This window comes from Pseudonaja textilis, chromosome 4 (assembly GCF_049901715.1).
Source record: "Pseudonaja textilis isolate UNSWEBS1 chromosome 4, rPseTex1.2, whole genome shotgun sequence".
NCBI classification, from domain to species: domain Eukaryota; kingdom Metazoa; phylum Chordata; class Lepidosauria; order Squamata; family Elapidae; genus Pseudonaja; species Pseudonaja textilis.
In genome coordinates, this window is record NC_141993.1 from 14,438,361 (window position 1) to 14,454,525 (window position 16,165).

The window sequence follows — 16,165 nt, forward strand, 5'->3', positions numbered from 1 at the left end:
AGTTCAGAACACCTGAATCAAGCTTTTGTCTTCACTTGAACAGAATTACGTAGCAGTGGTACAACCACATAATAAACAGCAGATTGATTAAAATGTCTACCTACTGATAGATTTGTGCACATACAATATTTGAAAAGTATCAGTGGATAATGAATTTATATGCATAGTGAACTAACAAATTAAGTATATTCATGTACATTTCTTACAAAAACTACAGCTGAAACATTATCTAACAAGTAAAACAATAGCACATGTTCTTACAAAAATCAACAGAAAAGTATAAATTAATAACATTATTAATTAAATCATCTTTTTTAAAAAAGTATTTGAAACAAACAATAGGTATTCATGGTTTGTGAGTTCTCCTGCCAGTTCTGTCTCTTAAGAATCAAGGCTTCAACAACAGACTAGCTTTGTTATTTCTAAGTCAAATTACTACAATGCAGTCTACAAGTAGCCCTTGATTTATGACCACAATGGGAACTAGAATCTCAGTCATTGAGCAAAGTGGTCATCAAGCAGACAGCCATATGACCACTCATTCAGTGACCACAATTCCGGCTCTCTCAGCTGCACTTGCCAAGCGATTGTTCAGGTCATTAAGCAGAGCATCAGGGAGAAGGGCTCTCTGTGGCCCAGCACATCCAGATGACCCAGGCTCTCTCCCCAACCCAACCAAGCCCAGGTCCATTACTTTTGCCTTTTTCTTAGCTGCAAGTGTGCCCAGCTGATGTGTGATTGGCCTTCCTATCAAAGCCATCTTGTGCCATTCGGCAGTGGGCAACATTCTTGCAAATGGAAGGCTCAATCACGCCATTTGAATTCACTAATCTTCCTAGCCTAGGAAAGGTAGACAGCTAGTGAACATCATTTGTCCTGAAGGCTAGAAAACTAGAAGTAGAGGTCAGCCCCTCCACTGAGCTGCAGAAATGGGGCTTGGATCTTTGGCATCTAAGCCATGACTCTGCAGCCTAGTAGAGGCTGAGCTTTCCTATGTGTGTGGAAGAGAATGTCTCTGTCAGGCTGCTGAAACAGGGCTCAGGTCTTCAGGAACTAAGCCCTATTTCTGAAGCCCAACAGAGGGCTTGAGCTCCATTTAGTTGGCAGGTCTTTCAGCAGCCCTCCCAAGATGAGAGGGAGTCCAATTGGCAGGTAGCAGCAACTTACAATCTTCCCTGTTGGCTTCCACTTTCTGAGAAAACCCACGGAGAAGCTGGCAAATAGCAGTCACATGATAATGCGGTGCTTGGCAACCAATCATAAGTGCAAACAGGTTGCCAAGTGTCTTAAAAGTTAGTCATGCAAGAGAAAAAGTGTGAATGAACCTAGAAACAAAACTTTTTAATAGTTGCCTATCCATTTAGGGGAACGGAATGTACCGTCCCCTAAAATCTGTATGACTTCAACACATTTTCCACAAAGCAACCTTCCTAGAAACTCTCTCCGCTATCTTTAAATAAGTTGAGGTATTGCAAAGGCCAGTCCTTGCTAGTTGTCCCTGAAAATTGCTCTGTAACAATATAATCTGTGCTTCAGTTAAAATAGCCGTTGGGTATATGTAAAGAGTACATTTTTCACCTCTCTATTGAATGTACCAAATTGGAAATAACTTGATGACACCTGCATGTCACATTAATGAGCTTTCGAATGTATTTCTTTATTTTTTAAAGACAGAAAATGAAAATTCTGAAAAAAGGAAACTGTCTTTAGAATTTCAATCCTATGCATGATGATTTGCTTAATGATGGCAATTGGAAGTGCCAGAACTTCTATTGCTACGCAACGTTGTCTAGTGATGTCACACGTTATGATTGTATCACTTAGAAATGAAATTCTGGTCCCAACTGACGTCTCAAGGATTACCTGAAACTGAATGCAAATAGGGTCTCGCAGCTGCTCCACCTTGTTAAGTTAATTCCATCTCATGCTGGGTTATTACACTTTCTCACAAACCAACACGGCTAGCTGCCTTTTTGGATACAGTCTGTTTACAATGGGAACAAGAATCTCTTCTAGTAATGATGTGATCCCTGTCAGTTGAGATTGGTGCACAAATTTTATTGAAGTTCAAAAATAAACACCAAGTTTCTTTATATTCATGGTCTGCTAAGTACTTCTTGGCATATTCTCACAGAAATAATACAGATTCAAGACTCATATTGATGACTCATATAGAGACTCTTTGATTTAAGCTATACAATCTGAAAAGAAAAATCCTCCCCAATTTCTCAGTATAGTATTACTGGAACAATAACCAGAGGCATCAATTAGACAATTGTGAATATGAAATTATAATAAAATCATTAAGAAATTAGACAAATTTCAAATGAATTGCACTGTACAATGCAAGGCACTCTAGATTCACTATATTGTGAAAATATAGTTATCTACAATGAGTAAATATTTTCAGAGCATCATCACCGGCTACTTTATTTGTAGATAAACAGACAAAAAATATCTGCCGGTAGCTACTCCTTTCTGAAGTTTTAAAATATGTGAGAAATGATTGAGATACCTTTAGTCTGGTGTAATTAGAATCTAAGAATTCTAATAAGTTCAGCATATTTTTTGATGTTCTAATAGTTTATTTGTTCTAAATGCTGAAATTTTGTTGATTCAATTTTTAGAGTAAATTTGACCAAAATTATTCATTTGAGATTTACAAGGGGTGAACTGATATGCTGATTAGAGTTACAGCATAACCATTCAAAAGTCTTTTTGAAGAATAAAAGTTCTGCTTTCTCATGTTTCAGTTTTTAATATCCAAAAGATTTAGTGTAACTTATCACGACCTCTTGGAGGCACAGGTGGTGGATGGAAGTTGTCAGTGTTTGACAATCTGCAAATAAATATTTGAAAATAGCATAAGAATAGTTTATTATGTTACATAACCTATTACACTTCCACATTTATTTTAAAAAGCAATTAAATACTTTGAAATGTAGGGTTTTTAAAGTTGATATACAATAACATTTACAATAGAAAAACATTATATTATTATTCTTTCATGTGGAATTATTCATTGACATCCCATTACAATACTAGCAATTTCTAACTCTATTAAATTAATCAGGTAATATACAGGTAATACTCAACTTACAATTTCTTTAGTGACATTTGTTACACTTACAACCATTGCAGCATCCTCATGTGATCAAAATTCATATTTATGATGGTTGCAGTGTCCCAGGGTCATGTGATCATCTTTTGCAATCTTCTAATAAGCAAAGCCAATAGGGAAGTCAAATTCACTTAACTATCGTGTAACTAACTTAATAACTGGAGTGATTTGCTTAATGACTGTGGCTAAAAAAGTCATAAAATGGGAAGAAACTCACTTAACTGTCTCACTTAGCAACATAAATTATGGTCATAAGTCAAGGACTAGTTATAATCCTTAAATAAACAAGGAATTAGATCTCCAAATCTGCAAATGTTTTTCTGATTCTGTAATCTTTATATTAATCAAATATATATAATTTGTACATTCATTACAAATTACCACCTTATTCTAATCTGTCCACAGAACTTCTGCCAAAAGGGCTAGATTCTAATGGTTTTGGACAACTAAAGACCAGTCTCCAATCTTCGTTTTTTGGGGAAGGTTCATAAGAAGATGGTTGGTTTATAGCAATTGAGAACTGTGGAAGAAATAGATTATCTAGACCTCATGCAATCCATTTTCAGACTGGGATTTAGCATGGCAGCACTGCAACAACATTGGTTATGCTTATGAAATACCTGTGACACACCTGGGATTGCAGTGTTGCATCCATACTTGAGCTGCTTGATTTCTCAGTGGCTTCTAATACTGTCAACTAAAGTATCCTTCTAAACCAGCTTGGAAGGATGGGGATTGGGATTGGTTCTCTTCCTCCAAAGCCGGTTCAGGATGGTGTTGGTTAGAGATGGGGGAGGTGTCATTTCCTGTGCCCCTACTCTGTGGGTGTGCCTTCCCTCCTTTTCAGTATCTACATGAAACCATTAAGTTTAGGATTCTATACCCTGAAAATGCTGATGATGCTCAGCTATATCTTTCAACCCCAGACCAGCCAAGTAAGGTTGTCAAGGTTTTGTCCTAACGCCTAGAGGCTGTGCAGGTTTGGATGGGGAGAAACTGTCTCTGATTCAATCCTAACAAGACCAAGTGGTTGTTGGTATCTAGCTCTGGGGATGGAAATCTTTTACCTTGGATGAGGTACCATTTCCCCCTTCAAGCTTGGTATACATTCTGGGGCTCTTTCTGGACTCACTGCTCTTGATTAAGGGCAGGTGTTGGTTGTGGACATGAAGGCCTTTGCACAATTCCATCTGATAGCCTGTTGCACCCTATCTAATTTGCCCTCCTTTCAGAAAGTTACTCATTTCTAATTACCTCATGGCTTGACTACTTCAATGTGTTATAAATGGAGCTGCCTTTCAAGGTCATTCAACTGATCCAAAATGCAACAGCACAAGCAGTAATGAACATGTCTCAGTGTACTCATACAACCCTTCTACTTAGCAAGCTGGCTGCTTTCTGGCTTTCTTCTGAGTGCAATTCAAGAGGTTGATTGCTATCTATAAAGACCTACATGACCTTGGTTACTTGAGGGACTATCTGCCTCCCATAGCATCTGTCTGGTCAATTCAGTCCTGCAGGGCTGGTACACTCTAGGTTCCTTTGATTAAACTATGTCACCTATCAGGATCCCGGAAGCATGCCTTCTCTATAGCAGTATCTGCCCCCTGGAATGAGGTCTTGGCCAAGAATGAGGTTCTCCTGCCCCCCCCCAAATTGTTGTTTAAAAGAGCCATGAACACCTCTCTGTTTATCTAATCGATATTTAGGTTTAGGGACATAGTGAAGTTCTGGTTTCTATATTCTGCTACCATGTTTCCCATCTGTTTTACTTTGTTATATCCCTTTATATTATCTATTTTAGAATTAATCCAGGTAGAACAGGGATCTGTCAAATTCATTCTTTGTACAGTATAAATGTATTACAAAACAATATATAACCTGCTAGCAACTCGAGGAGGTATTCTTGGTGGTCTTCCAAATGAAATGGAAAGTTGGTTGTCTATCTGCAAGGTTCTCTTCATGTCAGGTATCTCATTATCCTACATAAAAAAGACAGTGATGTTCATTCAGTTTTAATTATCCTTTTTGAAAGTAATGTAACATTTTTTTCTTATTCCCCAGAAGATTTTGTATACCCAAAATTCTTACCGACATTATTTTCTCCCTTCCAATCTTGTGGTTAGATAAATTTATATTTTTAAAGACATTATCTCATTCACTTTTATTTACAAATTAGAGCAGAGAACACGATAGGCATATTAGAATAGGTATAAATGAACAGTAATATACTGTACCTGCTGGATAAACACTAAAAATAAACATTTTAATAAAATGAATATTTTCAACTTTAGACTAAGTAATGAGGAATAATTTCTGTAGTTGCAATTCCTTAAATGTTCCTACTAGGAATTCTAATTCTGGGGGAAAGGAGTGAGTTTTTAAAAATTATGCTTTAAATATATAGAAATTATCCCCAGCCCCTTTATCTGTAACCTTCTCAAACTGTTTTGCATTATATTAAGGTACATATTATGGTACTTCACTGTAAATTTAATTTAATATATATATATATATATATATATATATATATATATATATATATATATATATATATATTACTATTATTTGATTCTTAACAAAAACAATCAATCAATCAATAACCAATACAAACATACAATCAATCACTTCAGTAAATAATGCCATCAGAATTCTGTAAAAATAGATCATATTAGCAAAAACAGTCCTTTGTATTTCAACGAAACCTTCTCTGTTAAAATTATTTGGTGTATTGATTGTATACAATTGTATAGTTGTATTAAAAATAACTGATGAAGATTATGACATGCATAAATCTGTCTTTTTATCTTACGTTAAAAGACTTTTAAAATAAACAAATAGCCTTATTCTTTTAACAACTATTTTCAAGTTATCTCTGCATTAGATAGAACAAAATCTACTGCTTATGCATTCTATGTCATAAATATAGAAAAATAATTATTTATAGCCTTGGTAGGAAATTCATACTAGTGTATGTATGCATGTGTGTGAGACAGAGGAAAGAAAGAAAGAAAGAAAGAAAGAAAGGAAGGAAGGAAGGAAGGAAGGAAGGAAGGAAGGAAGGAAGGAAGGAAGGAAGGAAGAAAGAAAGATTGCACAACTAAAGTTTACCTCATTGTCACCCTCCATTCCACTACTGATACTCAATAGACTTCGGGTACTTGATCGGTTACTTGAACTGCCTGGTTAGAAGAGAAAATAAGCATTTTATAGTAGACTCCACTAATTTAAATTTCCACCCATTTTTGCCAACTCTGACTTATATTTTGGTTTATCATATATTTTTAATTAGTCAAATATTTTCCTACAAAGCTTTAGTCATTCTTGAACTATTAAACGCTATTCTTTCTTGCTTTTGAATAAGCAGCAATTAAAAAACAAAAGTAATTTATCTAGAATCTATATCAGAGGTCTCCACACTTGGCAACTTTAAGACTTGTGGATTTCAACTCCCAGAATTCTGGGAGATGAAGTCCGTAAGTCTTAAAATTGCCAAGTATGGGGACCCCTGATCTATATAATATATATATAATATCTATATATTCTATATAATCCTATGCAATGTCACAAAAATCAGTTTATATTATTCATAAATATGTGCACATATTAATCATTTCCCATTGTGTATTTAGTATGCCCAATGGGAATGATAGTGACAGATATAATTCAGAGTCTCATCATATATTTTATGCTTATTTTCACTATTCTTAAAATTATAAATGATTTTTTTTCTTCAAGAAAATGAGAGAATGATCAGAATTCCAAGCCTATATTTGTAGATTTGCAATATACACTGCTCAAAAAAATAAAGGGAACACTTAAACAACACAATGTAACTCCAAGTCAATCACACTTCTGTGAAATCAAACTGTCCACTTAGGTAGCAACACTGATTGACAATCAATTTCACATGCTGTTGTGCAAATGGAATAGACATCAGGTGGAAAGCATAGGCAGTTAGCAAGACATCCCCAATAAAGGAGTGGTTCTGCAGGTGGTGACCACAGACCACTTTTCAGTTCCTATGCTTTCTGGCTGATGGTTTGGTCACTTTTGAATGCTGGCGGTGCTTTCACTCTAGTGGTAGCATGAGATGGAGTCTACAACCCACACAAGTGGCTCAGGTAGTGCAGTTCATCCAGGATGGTACATCAATGTGAGCTGTGGCAAGAAGGTTTGCTGTGTCTGTCAGCGTAGTGTCCAGAGCATGGAGGCGCTACCAGGAGACAGGCCAGTACATTAGGAGACATGGAGGAGGCCGTAGGAGGGCAACAACCCAGCATCAGGACTGTTACCTCCGCCTTTGTGCAAGGAGGGACAGGAGGAGCACTGCCAGAGCCCTGAAAAATGACTTCCAGAGGGCCACAAATGTGCATGTAGCTGCTCAAACGGTCAGAAACAGACTCCATGAGGGTGGTATGAGGGCCTGATGTCCACAGGTGGGGGCTGTGCTTACAGCCCAACACCATGCAGGATGTTTGGCATTTGCCAGAGAACACCAAGATTGGCAAATTCACCACTGGCACCCTGTGCTCTTCACAGATGAAAGCAAGTTCACACTCAGCACATGTGAGAATGTTCTGCTGCCTGCAACATCCTCCAGCATGACCGGTTTGGCAGTGGGTCAGTAATGGTGTGGGGTGGCATTTCTTTTGGGGGCCGCACAGCCCTCCATGTGCTCACCAGAGGTAGCCTGACTGCCATTAGGTACCATGATGAGATCTTCAGACCCCTTGTGAGACCATATGCTGGTGCGGTTGGCCCTGGGTTCCTCCTAATGCACGACAATGCTAGACCTCATGTGGCTGGAGTGTGTTAGCAGTTCCTGAAAGACGAAGGCATAGATGCTATGGACTGGCCAGCCTGTTCCCCAGACCTGAATCCAATTGAGCACATCTGGGACATCATGTCTTGCTCCATCCACCAATGCCACATTGCACCCCAGACTGTCCAGGAGTTGGGGGATGCTTTAGTCCAGGTGTGGGAGGAGATCCCTCAGGAGACCATCCGCCACCTCATCAGGAGCATGCCCAGGCATTGTAGGGAGGTCATACAGGCACGTGGAGGCCACACACACTACTGATCCTCATTTTGACTTGTTTTAAGGACAATACATCAAAGTTGGATCAGCCTGTAGTATTTTTTTCCACTTTAATTTTGAGTGTAACTCCAAATCCAGACCTCCATGGGTTGCTAAATTTGATTTCCATGGATAATTTTTGTGTGATTTTGTTGTCAGCACATTCAACTATGTAATGAACAAAGTATTTAATAAGAATATTTCGTTCATTCAGATCTAGGATGTCTTATTTTTCTGTTCCCTTTATTTTTTTGAACAGTGTTTGCCAAATGTCTTTATTTCAATAATTGAACAGAAAAACAGGTTTGACAAATAGAATTATGATTGTCACACTGATATATTAGTGTATTTCAATAGCATATAGCAATAACACTTAGACTTATATACAGCATTACAGTGCTTCACAGCCCTCTCTAAGCAATTTACAGAGTCAGTATATTGCCCCAACAATTTGCGTCCTCATTTTACCCACCTTGGGAGGATGGAAAGCTGAGTCAACCTTGAGCCTGATGAGATTTGAATTGCCAAATTGCAGGCAACCTGCAACCCATATGCTATATTGGCTAAAATTTTAATTGTTAGCAAAAACTATAGTATCATGATAATGATAACATAAGTTTAAGATTCTAAACACAAGGCTGTATACAATGAAAATGTTTAATACTGTGCCTATAGGAAGTATAACTGCAAAATATATAGTAGGATAGTATAAAAAGAGTGATTATGACTTAAAGGACTAAAGAATTAAAAAGATTTATTTATTTATTTATTGAATTTATATTGCCGCTCATGGTGACTCGAGGCAACTTACAGAATATAAAGCCACATTTAAAACAATAAAAACTAACAAAAAGAATTAAATAAATTAATAAAGTACAGTAGAACAAAATCTGGAAAAAAAATAACCCACCAACTCCCACCCGATGACAGCAGATCACACAAGCTATTTGATGGGCTCCATCCCGCTCTGGGTTTCCCAGGCCCGCTGGCAGAACCAGTTCTTCAGTGCCTTCTGGAAGAGTGGGGGCCATTCTAATCTTTGAGGGAATGATGTTCCAGAGAGAGGGAGCCACCACAGAGAAAGCCCTTCTGGGTCCCATCAGGTGTATCCCCCTCGGGGATGGGACCCGCAACATTCCCTGTCTCCCTGCTCTGATGGGCCGGGTAGATGTGACTGGCAAGAGATGGTCCCTCAGATAACCTGATCCCAAGCCATGAAGGGCTTTAAAGGTGACAACCAGCAGCTTGCATTGCACCTGGAAACAAATCAGCAACTAATGCAGCTCCCGCAGAAGACATGATACATGTGCAACTGGGGTCTGTTGGGTATATGAATACACCAACTGGTTTGGGTGAATGAATATATAAAACCTAGGCATAAGTGTTTGCAACTTTAAGCTCGAAACTGCAATGTCATTGTGGGTGCGGTTGCAGGCAGCCATAAAGGTAGGAAGGGAAACGTAATAGACCCGGCTTCTGGATGCACCTGGTTCTGTTCCTGGTCTGTTGCCTGCTGGAACGTCTATCTGCTTACTCTTGGAGGCTACTGTGCCAGATACCATTTCATCTGAACACAAGGACTGTTTGCTTGGTGAGCTGTGGATTCAGCATTGTATTTGAGAGAAAGGTATCTTAAGAAGAAGATATACATGCAGATAAAGACATTGTATTTACTGTTTAAAAGACTAGGTAACTGGATTGATATGCTGGATACTGACATGTGGACTGAATGACTATTCTTAATCTCTGTGTGAATTAAATATCTATTTTAAAAACCACAAACAGTGTTTTTGTCTCAAGTGTGTGTATACTCTTGGGCCCAGCCTCTCTCTCATTTGGCTGCCTGGCTTGACTGCTGCTGTGCACTCAGCTTGGGGGTTTATCCCCAAACACTAACATTGGTTATGGGCCCAGCAGTGTGCACAGTCTAGCTAACCAGGATATACCAGTGAGAGTTTGGTCAAGAGTTACACATTGCTGTAAAGACAAACTGTTGAATAGTTATTTTTTCTGCATAGCAATGGCACAAGTAAATTTGCCAAGTTTGTCCATGATATCCAGGTTAGATGGAACAAACTATGTTTCATGGTCAATGAAGTGTAGTTTACTTCTACGAAGAGAAGGTTTGTGGGGCATAGTTACAAACCCACCAGATGTATCAAACTTGGATCCTACTGTTGATGAGGATGCCAAAAAGATACAGGACTATAAGCAAAAGAATGAACAAGCTTTGTGCATCATAGGACTGACTCTCTCAGACCAGCAACTGATTCATATTCGTGGAGAGGATAGTGCTGCCAACTGCTGGGAGAATCTCAAGAGGATTTATGTTCGAGACAGTGTAGGAGCTCATATAAATCTTACACGGAAGCTGTTTAGAACACATCTTGAGAAAAATGGAGACATGTTAACTCATTTAAACTGTATGAAAAGCATTTTTCAAGAGTTACAAGAAAAAGAGCTTATATTTAATGAGTTGCAACAAGTATACATTATACTGTCTTCTTTGGAACGAAGCTATGATGATTTTGTGACTGCATTAGAGGTATTGCCAAAAGACAGTTTATCAGTAACTGAGATAACTGGCAGGCTATTAGAAGAAGCCAGGAGAAGGAGTGAACGTGACCAGCTGAGAGCAGATAAGCCTAATGAAGAGAAATTATCTTCAAAGCCTGAAAGAAACCAGCTATGCAAGGTAAAGCACCCAGAGGAAGAGAAGTTATCTTCAACGGCATACACAATTAAAAAGTGTTTTAATTGTGGAGGCAGAGGACATTTGGCAAGATTCTGCAGAAAAGGAAAACGCCAGAATTTAAAGAAGCCAAAGAAATCCTTTGAACTAGTCACATACAGCAACTGTGATGTGAAGAGTGATTTATGGGTGGTGGACAGTGGAGCATCCCACTGCATCACGAGAGATAAGACAAAATTTATAAAAATGTCTACAAGCTCTCAGCATATATCACTCGCAAATGGTTGGCATCTCAAGGCCAAGGGTGAAGGTATTGCTTATTGTCCATGTTTAGACCAGAATATAAAAATGTTATATGTACCACAGTTAAAAATGAACTTACTTTCTGTAAGAGAATTAGATAAACTAGGATATGTGGTTACATTTAAGAATAATAAGTGCATACTGGAAAGAGATAACAAAAAGGTAACTGCAGCTTTAAATGGAGCATTGTATGTCTTACATGATAGTAAGAAAGGGGAGGCACAAACTGTATTTAACAATGTCAAGCCTCATGATGAATGTATCCATTTATTGCATAGACGTTTGGGGCATGTGAATTTTAAAATGCTAAAACGTACAGTAGAGTTATCTGAAGGTATAAGGTTAAAACCCTGTGAGAAGTATTTGCGTTGTAATGTCTGTTGTGAAGATAAGAGTAAAATATTGCCTGCAAATAGGCTAAATGGTTTTAAAACTAAAGAACCTTTAGAAGTTGTATTTGCAGACATTATAGGTCCAAAGAAACCCAGTATGGGGGGTGCTCGATATATACTGAGCATTATGGACCATTACTCTAGATATGGGTTTTGCTACTTAATGAAAAGCAAAACTGAAACATATCAACATTTCTTCAACTGGTTAAAGTTTGCTGAAAGAAAAACCAAACGGCAACTGATAACCCTGGTGACAGATAATGGTACGGAATTTGTTAATAGCAAATTCCAGGATAGATTAAAGGCAGCTGGTATAGAGCACAAGAAATCTGCACCATACAGACCACAACACAATGCATTTATAGAGAGAAGAGGCCAAACACTACAGGCAATGGTTAGAACAATGTTAACTGATTCTGGATTACCTGATACTTTGTGGGGGGAGGCCACAATGTGTGCTAATCATTTATTAAACAATGTGGTTAACTCAACTACTGGTGAAATACCATTCACCATGTGGCATGGCATGAAGCCTGATCTGAGTTACCTGCACACATTTGGTGCACCAGCATGGGTGCATATCCCTACACAACTCAGGCGTAAAGGGCAACATAGAGCTAAACAATTTTTCTTCGTTGGTTACCAAGCTAACCATAGGCCATATAGATTTTGGGAGAAAGGCACATCTAAGGTGTTATGTAGTGCCAATGCCCAATTTCTAGAGCATGTAGGATGGGATAAGTTAGAGCAGGATAACAATAAAGAAGTGGTTATTGAATCCTACAGAAATCCCATCAATTATCCCTGTAACTTCAAAAATAAAGTAAAGACAGAAGTACAGGAAGAAATAGTGCCCATAGAAGAAGAAAAAGAAGAAATAGCTCAGCAAGATGAGGAAAAAGACCAAGTAGTAACTCAAAAAAGTCCTCATACAAGCCCTGTAATTCCCAGAAGAACTACACGTATATCTAGACCGCCTGATAGATACCAGGCTAATACAGTGTGCCAGGGAAATAGAATCCCAAATACTGTGGATGAGATAAGAAGATATCCTTCTAAAGAGAAAGAAAATTGGTATGCAGCAATCAATAAGGAATTGAAATCTATGAAGGATATGAAGGTGTATGAAAATGTGAGATTACCTAGTAATGAAAAACCCATTGGCTGCAAATGGATTTTTAAGATAAAAACTGATAAGGATGGAAATATAATCCATAAGGCAAGATTGGTAGCCCAAGGTTTTAGACAAAGTGCAAATGACTATGATGAAGTATTTGCACCTAGTCTTAAAGCAGCTACATTAAGGGCAGCCTTAGTGTGGGCAGCAAGCAAGAAATATATAGTTAACCATTTAGATGTGGAAACTGCTTACTTGCATGCTCCACTAAGACATACCGTATATATGAAAAAGCCTAGTGGATTGAAAGGTGATAATAATAATGATTGTTGGTTGTTAAAGAAGAGCCTCTATAGTCTTAAACAATCGGGCTATGAATGGAACCAGTATATTGTGAAGGAACTGACCAATATAGGGTTTAAAGCTGGTTTAGCCGACCCATGTCTATTTAAGAGAGAAAAGAATGGGAAGATATCATTATTATTGTTGTTTACTGATGATATTGCTCTGATAACTAAGACTAATGATGAAGCAAATGAAATAATATCATCATTAGCCAAGAAAGTAAAAATCAAGCAATTAGGGGAGATAAAGAGATATCTAGGTTTGAATATAATGAAAACTCAGAAAGGTTTTAGGATATCTCAGGAAGATAAGATATCTAAATTGCTAGTAGATTATAAAATGGAACTTTGTAAGCCTGCAAAGACTCCAATGAGTCAGGATATTTGCAAAATGGATACACAAAGTCCCAAATGTGATAAGGAACTGTATCAATCTTTGATTGGTAGCTTATCATATATTAGCAATTGGTCAAGGCCAGATATTGCTTTTTGTATTAATCAGCTGGCACGACACAATAATGACCCACTTCAGTGCCACTGGATAGCATTGAAAAGAATCTTAAGGTATCTTAAAGGAACATTACACCATGCACTGTATTTAGAACCAAAAGGTGATCTCATATTGAGTGCTTATGCAGATGCTAGTTTTGCATCAGAAAGAGATACTAGAAAGTCGACTTCAGGAACAGCCATAATGCTGGGTAAGACATTAATAGGCTGGAAGTCTATAAGGCAACAGCATATAAGTTTGTCTACTATGGAGGCAGAATTCTCCTGTTTATCGCTACTGTGTACTGAGTTAATTATGTACAAACAAATGTTGAATGATATGGGTATAACTGTACATTACCCTATAGTTGTACATGAAGATAATCAGGCAGCAATTCAAATGGCCACTAATATTGCAGTTAAAACGAGAAGTAAACATACAGATTTGAGGTATCTTAATGTAAGACAATCTGTACAGAGTAAATTGATACAGCTGGAGTACTGCATGTCGGAGGACAATGTAGCTGATCATTTTACTAAAGCCCAAGGTGCTATTAAGCATCTAGAGAGTTGTGAAAAATATGGGTTTAAAATGTAAAGGCATTATATATTTATGTCACCCAAAAGGGGAGTATGTTGGGTATATGAATACACCAACTGGTTTGGGTGAATGAATATATAAAACCTAGGCATAAGTGTTTGCAACTTTAAGCTCGAAACTGCAATGTCATTGTGGGTGCGGTTGCAGGCAGCCATAAAGGTAGGAAGGGAAACGTAATAGACCCGGCTTCTGGATGCACCTGGTTCTGTTCCTGGTCTGTTGCCTGCTGGAACGTCTATCTGCTTCCTCTTGGAGGCTACTGTGCCAGATACCATTTCATCTGAACACAAGGACTGTTTGCTTGGTGAGCTGTGGATTCAGCATTGTATTTGAGAGAAAGGTATCTTAAGAAGAAGATATACAAGCAGATAAAGACATTGTATTTACTGTTTAAAAGACTAGGTAACTGGATTGATATACTGGATACTGACATATGGACTGAATGACTATTCTTAATCTCTGTGTGAATTAAATATCTATTTTAAAAACCACAAACAGTGTTTTTGTCTCAAGTGTGTGTATACTCTTGGGCCCAGCCTCTCTCTCATTTGGCTGCCTGGCTTGACTGCTGCTGTGCACTCAGCTCGGGGGTTTATCCCCAAACACTAACAGGGTCTGCACAAAACCATGTGGGCTGCTGCATTTTGCACCAACTGGTGCTTCCAGATGCTCTTCAAGGACAGCCCCATGTAAAGTGCATTGCAATAGTTAAGACAGAAAGTGACTAGGGCGTGAGTGACTGAGTAGGGACTGTTGGTCCAGGAAATGGTATAACTGGTACACAAAGTTGCCTAAAGGCCCTACTGGCCACGACTGCCACCTGCTCTTCAAGCAGGAGTTGTGAGTCCAGGAAAAAAACCCTAGATTACATACAGGATCTGTTTGGGGTAGTGCCACCCCATCCACGACCAAAGGTGGCAATTCTCCCTGAGCCAATGAACCCCAAACCCAGAGCCACTCAATCTTGGAAGGATTTAGTTTCAACCCATTGTTCCCCATCCAGGTGCTAACAGCCTCCAGGCACTGTGAGAGGGAGGACACAGCAACACTTAACTCACCATGGGCCAAGACATACAGCTGGGTATCATCAGCATATTGATGATACTTCAGTCCATGGTGATGGATGATCTTACCCAGTGGCTTCATATAAATGTTGAACAGGAGCGGAGAGAGTACTGAGCCCTGTGGAACCCCATAAAGCAGTGGGCAAGGGCTGGATCTCTCCCCTCCTATCAACGCTGACTGAGAGCGGCTGCAGAGGAAGTGAACCAGGACAGCACAAGGCATCCCACTCCCATCCCCCGAAGCCGCCCCAGGAAAATCCCATGGTAGATGGTATCCAAAGCCACCGAGCGGTCAAGTATAACTGCAAAATTTATAGGATAGTATAAAAAGAGTGATTATGACTTAAAGGGCTAAAGAATTAAAAAGATTAATTACAGTAACTGATTCTATAAATTGATAGCAATAAAGTAATAAAAGTAAGAATCAATATTAAATAAATGTACCTACAAATATAGTGCAAAGATATAAATAAATGACTAAATAGACAGGTAGAGTTGAAGTGGGTGATCAAGAGAGCCAGACAGGAAGAAAAGAGATTTGACAATACATTTAATGTGAAGAAACAAATTATAGGTTAGGAATTCCTTAATTTGAGCAATGCAAACTATTGAAATCCAAAGTATACTTCTTCATTCCTTGCTAGATAGCTTTCTGGCTACCTGCTTGCTTACTTGCAGTACTTGATGTGCTTTCTGTTTTCCAGTCACCTCGCTTTATCTCTTTGCTTACTGGGAAAAGATTTTTTCTCGGACTATATTCATAAATGCTACACTCTGGTTTCTTTGGCATAATCTGAGAATGTCCAACTGGTATAGTGATTTCCAAATCTAAGAAGAAAGAATAATGATTAACCAATTAGTTAGCATCTGCAGGCCAAAACTTTCAAGTTCTTCCTAAGTTAAAATCGGAAAAATAGAAACTGTTTTGGTTCTAACACATATCTTGGCATGTACAATTACAA

At 38.3% G+C, this 16,165-nt stretch overlaps 1 protein-coding gene across 13 annotated transcripts in view; it reads right to left on the reverse strand.

Moving 5' to 3' along the window:
* Positions 1-2,037: 2,037 nt before the first annotated feature.
* Positions 2,038-16,165, reverse strand: part of PIK3AP1 (phosphoinositide-3-kinase adaptor protein 1) — a 143,432-nt gene continuing 129,304 nt past the window's right edge. For 6 of the 13 annotated variants that reach the window (XM_087933867.1, XM_087933859.1, XM_087933865.1 and 3 more), the window contains 4 exons: positions 15,876-16,031; positions 6,233-6,303; positions 5,003-5,103; positions 2,038-2,839 (listed from right to left, as the gene is read on the reverse strand). In XM_087933867.1, the coding sequence (XP_087789993.1) occupies positions 2,773-2,839; positions 5,003-5,103; positions 6,233-6,303; positions 15,876-16,031 (395 nt within the window). In that variant the 3' untranslated portion in view covers positions 2,038-2,772. Of the gene's footprint in view, positions 2,840-5,002; positions 5,104-6,232; positions 6,304-15,863; positions 16,032-16,165 lie in introns of all 13 variants that reach the window. The other 7 variants (XM_026711031.2, XM_026711025.2, XM_087933858.1 and 4 more) reach the window with 2 other exon arrangements.